The sequence below is a fragment of the Pogona vitticeps genome, chromosome 5, assembly GCF_051106095.1.
Source record: "Pogona vitticeps strain Pit_001003342236 chromosome 5, PviZW2.1, whole genome shotgun sequence".
In the NCBI taxonomy this organism is placed as follows: Eukaryota; Metazoa; Chordata; class Lepidosauria; order Squamata; family Agamidae; genus Pogona; species Pogona vitticeps.
The window spans coordinates 44,472,866-44,487,723 of record NC_135787.1 but is presented as its reverse complement, the minus strand read 5'-3'; the positions used below and the strand labels follow the sequence as shown (position 1 = coordinate 44,487,723).

The 14,858-nt window shown below is 37.2% G+C and overlaps 1 protein-coding gene across 4 annotated transcripts in view; it reads left to right on the top strand.

Annotated features, from left to right (window-relative positions):
* SH3D19 (SH3 domain containing 19) overlaps positions 1-14,858 on the top strand; it is a 91,452-nt gene that overhangs the window by 36,357 nt on the left and 40,237 nt on the right. For 2 of the 4 annotated variants that reach the window (XM_078394771.1, XM_020781322.3), the window contains exons 3-8: positions 417-457; positions 6,957-6,997; positions 8,242-8,284; positions 11,540-11,687; positions 11,882-12,089; positions 13,830-14,810. In XM_078394771.1, coding sequence (XP_078250897.1) covers positions 6,982-6,997; positions 8,242-8,284; positions 11,540-11,687; positions 11,882-12,089; positions 13,830-14,810 — 1,396 coding nt within the window. In that variant the 5' untranslated portion in view covers positions 417-457; positions 6,957-6,981. The remainder of the gene's footprint in view (positions 1-416; positions 458-6,956; positions 6,998-8,241; positions 8,285-11,539; positions 11,688-11,881; positions 12,090-13,829; positions 14,811-14,858) is intronic. The other 2 variants (XM_020781319.3, XM_078394770.1) reach the window with 1 other exon arrangement.

The window sequence follows — 14,858 nt, the reverse complement described above, 5'->3', positions numbered from 1 at the left end:
CATTATGTGATTACAGTCATGTGGTGGTAATTGCATGAAAAGGGTTGTAGCAGATATAAATGAACTTCAACATGTAATCTGGAGCAAATAATCATTGAATTTATTTATTTATTTATTTATTTATTCCATTTATACCTCGTCTATCTGGTCATTGTGGCCACTCTAGGTGGCTAGTTTAACTAGTAGTTAAACTTCAGTTATTTCAACTTGATTATATCTTGCATCTCTTTATTATGTGGGTGGATGCTTTGAAGTTTGAAAGTAACTTCTATAGAACCAGAAATAGACTTTAGCAGGTAGTAGACATGGAAGATGCCTTATGCTTTTAGAGTGAATTCCATGTAAATGTGAACTTTTTTAAAAAAAAATTCTACAAAGTATATTGATTTCTTTGTTTTCTCTGTCTTTTTTCCAAGCCAAGGCCCCCTGTCATCCATTAAAGCAGCAATCAAGAGAAGTAAGTATGCATCAAGTTGGTTTTATCTACCTTTATGGCTGGTTCCTGAATGTTTATGAGCACAAGAAATGCTTATACAAATTTTTTTCAGATTCATTAGACTGCAAATGCATTTGTTTTGCGGTGTTGTAAGCGATGTCTTGTACTTGCTCTTTTCTTACTTAAACCTTTTGTTATTTGTGTCTTCAGTTCCTGAATATATTATTGTCAGATATGATCTGATCAACAGCAGAGTACCCTCTTATCTGAATTTAAAAAATCTAAATTCCAGAAGAATTGCATTCAAGTTGAATAGAACATACACAATCAGTATCCTGATAGCACATCATTGAATAATACTTTACATTAATGTTGTTGCTTCAAACAAAGGAATAGACCTATTTAACAAAGATGAAGTCTTTCCAGTATGTTTAAATTAACATAATAGCAAATAATGGATTCTTTTGGGAATATTGACCAGAATTAGATTAAATGCCCCAATATTGACAATGAAGTACAAGAGGCAATAAAAAAACTAAAACAGGGAACAACACCAGGCCCATATGGCTTTCCCACACTATATTATAAAAAAATTATCAGAGGAACTGACATCTCCATTAAAAGAAATAATAAATCAGATTTTACTGGAAGGATGCCCAGAAACATGGAGAGAAGCCAACATCATAATTATCCCTAAAGAAAACAGAGATCCAAAAAATTATAGACCTATATCACTGTTAAATGTAGATTACAAAATATTTGCTAAAATATTAGCAGAGAGATTCAAGAGGGTATTAAAGGAATGGATTGGGTAAGATCAAACAAGATTCTTACCACAAAGACATATGAGTCAAAATGTAAGATTGGTAATAGATGTGTTGGAATTCTATGAACAACATCTGGAGAAGTTAGGAATGTTTTTTCTAGATGCGGAAAAAGCATTTGATAATATTAATTGGGAATTTATGTTAGTTCTAGACACAATACAAGTAGGAGATAATTTTTTAAAATGGATAAAAAGCATATATAGCAAACAAAATGCAAGAATAATAGTAAATGGAGAGAAAACTAATCAATCAGATTTCTAAAGGAACACACCAAGGATGTCCACTCTCACCCCTAGTGTTCAAAACATTGGAGGTACTACTAAGGAAAATAAGAAAAGAGGAACAAGTTAAAGGTTTAAAAATTGAAAAGCAGCACCTTAAAGTAAGAGCCTTTGTGGATGATATGGTAATCTTTCTGGAAGACCCATCATGTAATATTATTAAACTTTAAGAAATAATCAGTGACTTTGAAGAACAAACAAGTTTAATTATAAATGAAGGAAAAACTAATATATTAACAAAAATATGATAGGAAAAGAAGAGAAAGAATTAGAAATTAAGACAGGTTATAAAGTAGTGAATAAAGTAAGATACCTGGGTATAACAATAACTAAAAAGACAAAGGACTTATTTGAACAAAATTATTAGAAGAAAGGGAAAGAAATTAAGAAAAAATTAGAAAGATGGGAACATGTAAAAATCTCATTGATGGGCAGAATAGCAATTATCAAAATTATAGTATTACCTATATTTGTATTCCTATTTCAGAATATCCCGATAATGTTGTTGTTGTTTAGTTGTTCAGTCATGTGCGACTCTTCGTGACCCCATGGACTAGAGCATGCCAGGCCCTCCTGTCTTCCACTGCCTTTGACCCACTGCCTCCCAGAGTTGGATCAAATTCATGTTGGTAGCTTTGATGACACTGTCCAACCATCTCATCTTTCATCGTCCCCTTCTCCTCTTGCCCGCACACTTTTCCATCAGGGTCTTTTCCAGGGAGTCTTCTCTTCTCATGAGATGGCCAAAGTATTGGAGCCTCAGCTTCAGGATCTGTCCTTCCAGTGAGCACTCAGGGTTGAGTCCCAATAATAATAAATACCGTATTGTTCGCTCCATAAGAGGCACTTTTCCCCCCAAAAAAGTCAGGGGGAAAATGTATGCATTTTATGGAGCGAAATCACCACCTTCAGGGACTCTTAAGACTTGGGAAGCTTCAGAAGAGTCCCTAAAGGTGGCGATTTTGCCCCCTCTGGCCCTGCAGGGGGACAGGGTGAGCCTCCAAAGGGTCTTAGGGTGTGTTCCAGGACTCTTTGGAGGCTCACCCTGCCCCCCCCATGGGGCCAGAGGGGCGAAATCGCCACCTTCTGGGACTCTTTTGAGGCTTGGGAAGCTTCAGAAGAGTCCCTGAAGGTGGCGATTTTGCCCCCTGTGGCCCCTGGGGGGGCTGGATGAGCCTCCAAAGGGTCCTTGGGTGTGTTCCGTAAAACGGACCTCTCCATAAAACTCACCAAATTTTTAGGAGAAGAAAACAGGAAAAAAATAATCTGGGAATTTCAGCCTGCTGGGCCAGCGGGGGTGAGGGTGGGGGAAGCCTCCATAGGGTTTGAGAGTGCCTTCCAGGAGCCTTCAGGACTACAATGATTAAGAGTGTGGATAAGACTGGAGGATGAAAAAATATTAATACTAGAAAGCAAAGATTTTAAATATGGACTTCATCCATACTTATGGTATGGAAAAAAGAAAGCGAACAAAGCTTTTGATAATAATATAATAAGAAAAGCATTAATAAGAGTATGGGAGAAATATAAAGGGAAATTTTATTGTGGGATTCCAATGTGGATGTCCCCCTATGAAGCTCTCTCAAAGGAAATTGACATAAAGAATGATAAATGGTTAACATATAAAGATCTACTCATAGAGGAAGAGGATGGACAACTAAGGTTAAGAACAAGACAAGAAATGAATCATGTAGGAATAATATGCCAGTGGTTTTCACACAGACAGCTATCAGAAAGAATGAAAATGATTAATGAATTAATAGGATTGGTTAAAGAACCTACGGAACTAGACAAGATAATATGGGGAAAAGAAAATCACCAAATCGCAAAGTTGTATAAACTATTATTGGAAAGAAGTATAGAACACAAAGTAATTTAAAGAAAATATGATAAAATGGGTGCAGGAATTAGGTAGAACAATTCAAACAGAGGATTGGTTTAGAGCATGGAATTATAACCAAAAACTATTAATAAGTACAGATTTGAAAGAAAACTTTATGGAAATATTACATAGATGGTATATGACACCAGAGAAATTGGCAAAGGTGAAGAAAAATGAGAAAGATAAATGTTGGAGATGTAAGACAATAAAAGGAATACTATCATATGTGGTGGGGTTGTAAATTTATTAGGAAATTTTGGAAAGAAATAGAAAAAAATAATCACCATAGATTTAAAAATAAAAATGGAGATGAAACATGAAATTTATTTGTTCAATATGGTAAAGCTAAATTCAAGACAAGAGACAAAAAATGGTTTATACATATTAGGCGCAGCCAGAATTCAAATGGCAAAACAATGGAAAGACAAGGAGGAACCTTTGGTGCAGGATTGTTTAACAAAATTACAGGAACTAATATTAATGGACAAACTAACAGACTCATTGAAAGGAAACAGTAGAATGGAGCATGAATCTCAATGAGGGAAAGTAAAGACTTATCTTAGAGAGAAATGGAAGAAAAATTCCAAACCTGTACCAAGTGACTTAGGTTTAAATTAGACGTAGAACTGCTCTCAACAGAAGTAAAAACAAAGTAAAGCAGATTGTTAATATGGATATAAAATAAGAATTAAGAAAGGTATTTATTAAGATTGCAAAGAAAATAAATGTCTGGTGGAAAATAAGGAAGTAAAAATGTTAAAGACTTACTGTTTTGCGAAAGATAATAGAAAGTTATTTTGGCTATGTGCTAATATTGTGATAATTATTTACTTATTTTTATAATTTCTTTTTTAAATGTAATAAACATTAAAAGTTTAAAAAAAGAGGAAATATTGACCAGAATCCTGTTGGTATTTGTGTAAGGTTTGCCACAGCTAATTGGACCTAATTGATGACATGATGGGGCACATGCCTGGACACACATTCAGTTGAATAACCAAGATGGACCCTGATACATTGACAATTTGCTATGGCAAATTATGCATACTTTATTTGAATAGGATTCTGGTCATTTTTGTTTATTTTCTTGTTTATTAATGCCATTTCCCCTGAACAGGATAACCTAAGCCAGGTAACAATGCTGCATTTAGCCCTTGTATACTGTTATGAGAAGTAGCATCAGCGAGCTTTGTGTTGGTGCTTCCCACGGTCTTCTTTTCCAGCATGGCTATGAGAAGATCCAAAGCGCTCACTTCCATTTTAGATTATTTGCAATTTCATGTGCTATTCAGTCCTTAAACTGTGATTATGCTTGAGTGTAATTCACTGAAGCAAGCCTTTTTCATATTTTTTCATACTGGGTTGTTTCCACTTACTCTAGCTAAGTTTGAATGCAGTTTGACAAAGTTCTGATGATCCAGTAAGTTATGCTTAATCTTATATGAACATGAGGCAGAGTGCACAAGTCTGAGGTTGTTCCTTTCACAGTATTGGTTATTTCAAGGTGTGAATGTGCCAGTTCAATCCTATTCATTGATTAATAGTTTACATTGTAATAAATATAGAAAATGGATCATAGTGTAGACTGTAGACCTTGTTTAAAGTGCAGCTGTTCCATTTTTTCTTCATGGCCATTCTAAACACTGTTTCCAAACTCCCTCATTCTTTATATCACCTTTTCTTTGCTCCTCCTCAACAAGCTGAAGTGCATAATTACAGTTACGTGGAATTCTCAGCATTTGTATTTTTAATTACATTGAATTTTGTTACCTTTTACTAACTCTCATTTTGCATGGTTTCGCAAGTGTATTTTCACTAACAATTTCTATATCAAAGTAAATTTTCCCCATTTTTCTGCATGTAAGGAGACTGGCTTGGACTGTACAGTGGTGCCTTACTAGACAATTGCCTTGTGGGACGAAAAACCCACAAGACGATTGGTTTTTGCGATCACTATGGTGCCTCGCAAGATGTTTTTTCTATGACTGTGCTTCACAAGACTTTTTTTAGACCAATGCTTCGCAAGACTTTTTTTTTTTTGAGACCGATGCATATGGAACCTCGCAAGATGATTTTTTCACAAGACGACACATTTGCGGAACGAATTAAAATCGTCTTGTGAGGCACCACTGTATTTGAATGTGTTATCTCCTTACCTATTGGATGTGTTTTTAGAATTATCAGATTTTTTTTGTACTCAAGTGGCCTGTGCAGTACTGGCCAGTGTCTTGTTCAGTGTTTGTAGAGTCAGAGTTCCAACTGTGGAAGCTGGTACAAGGTGCTCCTCAGGTGCAATTACACATCTGGCTGCACAACCATCTCACACAGTTAAGCTCACACCTATGTGTGCCCTTGTTAGAATGTGGGAGCAACTTGTACAGATGCAGTTCTGCATGTGTAAATGCTGCCCAGGATATTTAGTTTATTATTTATTTGCTCATTATAAGGAGAGAAAAGGAGCATGCTCAAGACTGAACAGCAAATTCTCCCCATAATGCAACACATGAACAGGCCCATATAATGAGAAACCTTTAATTTCAAGACAGATGCTAAGGGATTTGAGGGGATAGGGATATGGTCAACATTCATAATATGACTGTAGAAGCAGTCATTATAAGAACTTCCGATAGTAGCCCCTAACCCCACTGCGAAAGCTGCTTCTGCGGAGTTGAGCTTGGAAAGGAGAAGTGCTACCTCACTTCACAAGCTGAAGTGACTGTCCGGTTAAGATCACGAGCAGTTTTCTTGGATCAGGCCCAGTTTTAGTAGAGCAGGTTTTGCAGAAAAGTTTACAATGTGGATTTTGACGCTTGATGAATCTTCGAGGGATAGCCATACTTTTAACACACATGAATCCTTAGCTGTTATCTCCTGCCATCTATGTTGTAGCATAAAAAAGAAGAAAACTTTACAAGTTCAAGTACAGTATAAAAAGGCTGAAGAACACTAGGAAAGGAATGTATTTAAATCTGGCCACAGAAAGATAAGAAGAGATCTAACAGAGCAGTATTTACAAGCCTTCCAAAACAAAGTGTTTGATTGAACATGCTGCTTTTGCAGATTAAATCTGACCATGATTTTTGCACATTGTGCAGAGCTCTACATATCATGTTGCTTATGAACAGAACCACAGCAATATTCAGCACTTTGAGACAGGCTTTTATTGGGGCCTCTTTAAAGCTGATGTTGGCAATGGTGGATTGCAGCTGGTAGTGATTGTAAGCCAGAAACATCTTGAAAGCCATGGTTTGCCACCTTTGCTATAAAGTAAAGAGAAATTAATCCATCCATTCTTTCGTTTTACAATAATGTTGCACTTTAAGTAAAAGACACTTTTGAATTTGTTTTAAATGTTAAAACATGCATTTTAAAACAATTTCTGGAGATGACTTAGTGGGGGAAAAGTACTATGATACCTTTAATATCAACTAACCCATGGATATTCATTGGCTCTTACCTGTTGGCATGATTTATTCTTGTATCTCTGCCTTTCTCTTCCTCTGCCATAACCTCATCTTTTTTCCCTTCAGCACTCATGAATAGTGCACATCAAATATGCCCCGTGGAAGAGGTATGTCTCTGCTGCCCTTTCCCAGCAGGAGCTTACTGGTCTCTGCTATGAATTCACAATGGTGAAATTAGGGGAATTCATTTCTGCACAAAAGCCCACGATTCCCCACCACCAATCATATGGCTCTGGGACCTTTCTGCCTGGTTAATTGCTTATTGTTTAATCACATAAGACAAATGGGAAAGGTTACACATCCATAAAAATTAATAATGCTAATAAAAATATACTTCCACTTAGGCTGTCATGGACTCATTTGGCTTAATAAAGTTGCATTAAACCCACAACTGCCTAACGCAAATATAATTATTTAATATTGGTAGTAAGTGCCTGACTTACATTAGGGTTACACATGGAAAGTGCCAGCCCTGGCTCCTTCTTTGGTTCTATGAGAGCATGAGGGTTATGAGAGGCCTCAAAAGAACAGAGCAAGTGGATGGAACTATCACCCTTCCATCATGTTTTTAATGTACACATCTGGATTACAACACAAGCATAAAATGAACTGTGAGCAACATATAAAGCTCCCCAGTTTAAATGGATGCACCGTTGTTTTATGGTGGAAGCAGCTCCACAGGTACATACTTCAGGAAACAACAGATTATCTCTCTCTGTGTTGACATGAATGGGGTGCCTCATAGGCTTAAGAGCTCTCTATGAGCCTTAGAGCCCATCGGTCTGTTAATAAACCTAATGCTCAAGCCAGTGGACTTTTAATACTATCATTATTGTTTTACATCCAGTTTTGTTGTTAAACCATTACTGTGCTCTGTGAGGATTCCTTAATCCCCATCATAAAGAAATGCCATTTAAGAAGTTTAAGAATAAGCTTTAAGAAATATCCTGTGTGTTTAAATTTGTCACTGTTTTTAATGAATGCTTTATCTGATAATCAGATGTCACCAAAAGATTATTTATTTTTCATTACTGAAATCCTGTTATGTAAGTTATGTCTGTGGGAGGATGATGACATTATTGGCACAGGGAGACTTTAGGTAATTAAAAACTTTATTCTTCTTTCTCATGGCTACCATGCAATGAAATGGATTGCAAGTTGGACAAGCTGCAGGACAGAAGGGAAAGGCCTTTAATTACTAAAAAATCTCCAGCAAATAACATTATCACCTTTCCGCAGATATAAAGTACACAACAGGATTTTCACCAATAATTTGGGAAGAACTGAGACCGATATATAAGCTTCATATCTACTGTAATCCAAATTTAACTGTTTGCTTTTTTAAAAATAGCTTCTCGGACATCTGGCCATAGCGAACAACAAAGAGAGAGAAGGTATGATGTAATCATTGCTGTTCCATTTCTAATTACCCTTTTTGGAGAATTTAAATCTACTGTAATATTGCTGTAGCTATTATTTGTGACAGAAGCCAAAGTTGCACTTTTGCTGGAGGAATAGTGGAATCTAATGGAAATGGGAGAGGCAATATCCTTTTCCCCTGCAGTTACCTGTGGACCTGAAAAACCTGTTCTGTAGTGCTAGGAAATCTCTGGAGCCATTTTTTGGTTTTGTGAGGGCTGCATGGGGGATGGGAAAGGAAGGATGTTTCGTCACGTTGGTGTTGCATCTTGGATTTCTGCCTTTATGTCAATATTTACATTTATATAACTTTTTTCTAGGGAGCTCAAGATAGCATACACGGCTGTCTTCCCCATTTCAGCCTTACAGCAATCCTGTGAGGGAGTTTAGGCTGAGAGAGTGACTGGACCAAGGTCACGTAGTGAGTTTCATACCTGTTTGGAGACTTTATCCTGGATCTCTGAAGTTCTAGTGCAGTATACTAAATCACTGCACTACAGTGGTTCTCATCTGGTCTCTTCTTAGAATCACTCACATTTTTTTCTCACCTCTCTTGAGACAAAATGACTAGGGTTTAAAATGCGCCACTGTCATGCCTCATTTTGCTAAGTCATCTTCAGAGAGGAAGGATTATCTTCTGCAGCTGGGCAAAGCCAGTGGACAGGTAGAATTCAGGGGTCCAGCTGGCTGCACCTTCTTAGAATTCCTGAGGACATGGGCTAGTGCTAGTTTTGCCAGTGACACATCCAGCAATGAAGAGAGACTGGCAAGATGTGAGGCCCATGTGCAGCATAAAGCAGTGAAGAATTAAAAAGTGAGAACACCACTTGCACCCCTATTCTAAAGTGATTGCTGAGTAGAAACAGCTGGATGTTTTAGGAGAGGCATGCTGAGAGCTATAAATTCTGTGAGTTGGGATAGTCAGCTTAGTGGATGACAACTCACCATTCATAAACTCTTGCATGTTACCAAGGCACCTTACCACATCTTGCCAAGGCTCCTTGGAACTATTTAAAACTCAGATCATCCAATGACCTACTTTTGCCTGCTCCCTGCAATTACTTAGATTACTTAGACTGGATTTTTAGCTTGACAGATTAGACTGGATTTTTGGCTCAGACTGTCACAGCCCCCACATCTGGAATCAGATTGCCTTTGAGGATGCAGCTCAGTAGCTGCTTCCTGCAAAGCAACAGCTTGTCTTTTAATATTTGATTTAAAATACATCCTCCAGCAGGATATGTACTGGGCTGAATTAAATATAAGAGGCTTAATTGTGAACATGAACTTCTCTTTCGTGTACTGTGTTCCTTTAAAGCTCCCCCCAGCTGAAAACAAGTCTGAACTCTTACTGGTGGAAAAATGAGTAAACTGAGGCTATCCTACCTTACACATATAAAGAGAATAAAGAACTGACTGGAAATGACAATGTTGCTTGGAAAAATGCTGTGGGGTGGTAGGAAAAAAGGAAGAGCTAACTTGAGATAGGTTGACTCAGCAAAGGTATCCATAGCTGCTATGTCAGTGGTGGTGTTGGGGAGTAGGAAGAGAGAACAGTCTAATATGAGATGTTGTTGGTTTGCAAGATTTGAGCAGAACTGATAATGATAGAATATTTGGGAAGTCATTAAGTCATATAGTCACCACACATCAGAAGTGACTTGATGAAATATAACATCTTTGGAGGTTTTTTAAATTACCAAACTATGGTATAGTGAAAAGATGAGTAGAATGGAGACTGTGATGGAAGACTTGACAAGACATAGGTCAAAGCTCTCCTAATATCAAGTAAGGCCACCCTCAGCTATAAGTAACCTCAGTAATTTCACAGCTTAAATGAGTGAGCTTCTGAATATTTGTGTGTGTGTGTATTGTTTTTATGCCTCCAGTTGTACAATCAGACACAGAATCTCTTGCAAGCATGATTCTGATAAGCCTTTTTTTGTCAGGAATGTGTTAAAAAGCTAGCTAAGAGTCAGCTAACTGCACCCTGATTGACAGAGTCAAACGTGAGTGCAGGTTGCCTTAGATGTGGAGCAGATTTCCCCTTTGAAAACTTATGTGAGGAGGCTGTTTAGTCTAAAAAATTCTGAGAGGATGTATACTGGGGATCGTTGTCCCCTGCCTACAAATCTATAAAGTGTTTCATTTCACAAAGTTCCTGTGACAAGTCTGTATCATGCATGTTTGGTCTTACAAAAAATGACTGTTTTTCCTTTTTGAAAGGCCTTTTTTGAGGATCAGTATTTCAGACCTGCAGCCTGGATTCTTTCTAAATTAAAAAACAAAACAAACAAACAAATAACAAAAAACAGGTGGGGCCCATTCATTCTCTCTCAATATAAATGAGATTGGCCTTTTTGGTTTATATGGGCTATTTTAAATCTGTGGAATCTGGGGGATGCTATTTCTTAATTGGGAGAACAGTTTTACTTTGAAAAAAGCATTACTCAAAAATCCTTTGCCAAAGCGTCCTCAAATTTGACACAGAGCAAAGGCAGACTGCTAAACATTTGCCAGATTTTGGTTGTTGTGGGTTTTTCGGGCTCTTTGGCCGTGTTCTGAAGGTTGTTCTTCCTAACGTTTCGCCAGTCTCTGTGGCTGGCATCTTCAGAGGACTGCACTCTGAAGATGCCGGCCACAGAGACTGGTGAAACATTAGGAAGAACAACCTTCAGAACATGGCCAAAGAGCCCGAAAAACCCACAACAACCATTAGATCCCGGCCATGAAAGCTTTCGCAAATACATTTGCCAGATTTGGTACTGATCTGAAGCCTGGTGTAAAAATTACAGTTATAAAGAGTTATAATGTTTTGTTTGGGCTGCCCCCATTTTTAGAATTGTCATATAGAATATTGATTTGCTCTGCCAACACAGGATCATTGGTGCACTTTTGTGGATCAATAATACTTTTGGAGGTTTGGGGGAGGGATTGCTATTAGCTTTTGTAGACACACGCTAAAAGGTGAAACCACCACTAATTAAAGCAGATTAAACATTTGGCTAAAAATTTTATAGTTAATTTTGGAGTTAAATAATTAATTAATTCTGTAGAGATTTCAGAATGTTCAGGGAGGAAAATGTTTTTTAATAGATAGCTTAGTGAGAGCCCAAAGTCTTGCCTGAAGATCCTTGTGAAAGCTAAATCAAAGTAAGGAACAGCATTTAGCTGTTCTTCAACATAGTTCAGTAATCATCAGTTTTAACCTTTGGCGTTCTTCCTTTCAGACGTCCTGAAATCACAATAGTTGCAGCTGAGCCCCTCAGGCCATCATCTTGGTTTCCAGTAGGAAATCATGTCTCTCCACAAGGTTTAGTGTTTCCATCATCTCATACCCAGGCTTCTTGGAGAACAAATGATCTTGTTCCAGCTGAGGTGAGAAAACACAGTGCTTCACCCATTGGATGAATTTGATAAAGTGAGCACTAAAATGCAGCAATATAATTGTATTATTAGTTATTGTCATCATTTCTTCAGACATGGAAAAGCTTTTAGTGCATTAAGAAATGCTGCAGTTGAGAAGTATCATGTGACATTTGGGATAATGTTTTTTTGTTTTTGTTTTGCAGCCACCTTCATATGAACAGGTAATCAAAGAAATCAATCAAGTGCAAGTCAACACAACCAGCAACAATAATGCTGCTAGTGCCGCTAACTCTAGATGTACTGCTACATCTTCAACACAGACCGACTTTCCAGAAGAGATAATCAGCAATTTGCCTGGAATAGATGTGAAAAGTAATTTGCATACTGCCTCTGAATGCAAAAGCACGCAAGGTATATATCTTGATTACAATTAAAACCAATTTCTGCTGGATAAAAAATATGTTCCTTTTGATGGTTGTATTGGAGGGGTGGGCAGCTGTGGCATACCAGGTGGTTGTTTTTTTTTAGCATAACCAATGGTGAAGGATCAGTGGAGCGGCATCCCAAAACCACCTGGAGGGCTGGTGTTAACCACCCTGGTGTATTATATGGGCTTATGTTACATCTTCTCAGTAACTCCAAGATACTTCTGTTTGATATTATCTAGGTTATATGTGAAATATGGGTTGACATTTCTCTATGAATTTACTCTAATTGTAGGCTAAGACAGAAAATTCACAATTTTTTATTTTTGGAACTAGACTCAAGACAGATAGAAGCGAGAGGCAGTATTGCTTCAACCATACTTTTCAGACGTCTTAATCTGCAAAGTGTAAAAACGAGACTACAGGTTTCTAGGATTTTATTCACCTACCAGCTATAGGTTTCATGGTTCTTACTCTTTATCAAATGAAATTAAACATTCAGCTATTTATAAGGGAGTTTTCAGGCAGTGAAAAAGCATTAAAATTATAAAATGGTACATCAGGAAAACATACAGTTGCAGATGAGCATTTTCTGGTTGGAACAATGTAAAAGTAATCCTTTTTATAATTAGTGATATTTGACAGGTTTTTTTGGATCATGAAAAAGGAAAAAGGAAATAAACTTGGTTTGTATTTTCCAGTGCAGGCATCTTATAGTTCTCACACTCCTCCAAATTTTGTGACATAGGCAAATATGTACTTTAGGACAAAATACTGGAATTTTCTGTGGGTTTCAAGAAATGTAGTTTGCTGTGGAAAAAAGATGGAAGGAATTTATGAGTGGGCCCATGGAAAATTTAAATGCACTAGACATAAATGTCTGTCCATCTCTAGCATTTTAGTCATTGCTAAGGATTGTTATTTATTTATGTAACTTATAACATGCCTTTGTACAAAAAAAGCACTCAAGGATCTCTTTTTTCATGTGAAATAAACATTTTTATTTTATTTTCTTAGTGTGATGTTGGAGAACCTTGCCTTAAGCAAAACATCTCATACTTTATACAGTGGAACAGTCAGGCGTTGTTTTCTGGGTGTAGATGTATTTTTTCGTTTTCAAAATAGGAACTATATTAATGCTTGTTGATTACAGTTTGTCACATTTTCAGTTTGCAAATGTAGTACTGATTTGAATGTTGCTTGAAAAATGATCTAATGCATGCATTTCTGTACTAAACTATGTTGTGATGTTCTCTAAGCTGTTCCTGGTAACCTAGCTACATTGATGAAATCATTCTGTTTTTAGATGTTAGTAGGTTATGTTAATAATGACTGAAAATTGCTACAACGATTTAAGATCAGATGTATACAATCCCTTGTGTAAAGTACTAATAGCTTACAGGATTTAATTGAAACCACGTGCTCCACTGTCTAGTTTGGCTGGTGTGTATGAGAGAACAAAATACATAAGTAAATATGTTAAGAAATTTTAGCTAATTATGCGTTTATTAATTGCTCATTGAAATTTATGTGTTGGTAAAAAAAAATAGTTCTAAAGAAATACAATTTTTTATGGCTTCTGACATCCCTTCTAGCTTTATGGCTCTATTATTAATTTGGGGCAGCTGTAAATTAATTAATTAAAATTAGAATTAATTAAAATATATTGCTCAAAATGTTGTGACCTTAGGCAAAATAAATTTGAAGTATCCATTTCTTTTCATAGCTGTGCAAATTCCTCGCAAGCCACCTAGACCTTCATCTTCTCTGCTGAACAACAATCATGCAAAAAATGAAGAACTTCTCGTTGTCCTGGAAGAACAGCCATGTCAGGAGAAACCTGATGCTGTAGTACGTCCCGTGCCAAAACCAAGAACGAAAGGCAATCTGAAACCTGTCGTTAGAGATACTCACAATACCCCGGAAGACAATCAGAAAGAAACAATTCAATCAAGGACTGAAAAGGATGCACCATCACTTTACTTGGAGTTCTTACTAGATGACAACTTTTTGGATGGTCATATGGTAGTGGAAAATATGGATACAAACACCAGCCAAAATAGTATAGTATCAAGAATTAAAGTTTTTGAAATGCAAGGGAATATGGACACGACAAGTTTAACAAAGAAGCCAGAAATATCTCCGCGCTCGTTAGGCCCCAAACCTATAATTAGTGCAAAAAAACCTGTTGTGGCTCCAAAGCCAGGGGCTGTCAGAGCTTCAGAGGAGTGGGATTCCTGCACAGAAACCAAACTAAAGGCCGTTTCCCAGGAAAGGCCTCTTCAGCCTCAAGAAGGTGAGAGCAACATTACAATGAAGCCTGAATTGCCAAAGAAACCAAAACCAGCCATTGTAAAAAGCAGCAGCAATGGACTGCTTAATTTAGGAAGCAAGCAGGCTTCTGATAACAGTGATGGACAGAGAAAATCTCCTGTTCCTGTTCCAAGGCCACTTGTTCCCAAGAAGTCTGTCTCTTTTGAAAGCCCTGCCCTTCCTCTACTTCCACTGAAGCCAGCAAGTGCTGCTCCCAGGCTTTCCGTAGCTGCAGAAACAAGTGCCTTCAGATCTCTTGGAGAACCACCTTCAGAGAACCTTTTACCACCTCCAGTACAGAGTATACCATGTGTGGAAGGAGATCTAATCAGTTTTGATGATGATGTTCTACCGCTTAACTCGAATGTTCAAGAAATTGCTCAGTCAGAATCAGGTGAGATTATTCAAAAAGATAAAATAACTTCTTATAACAATGGTGACA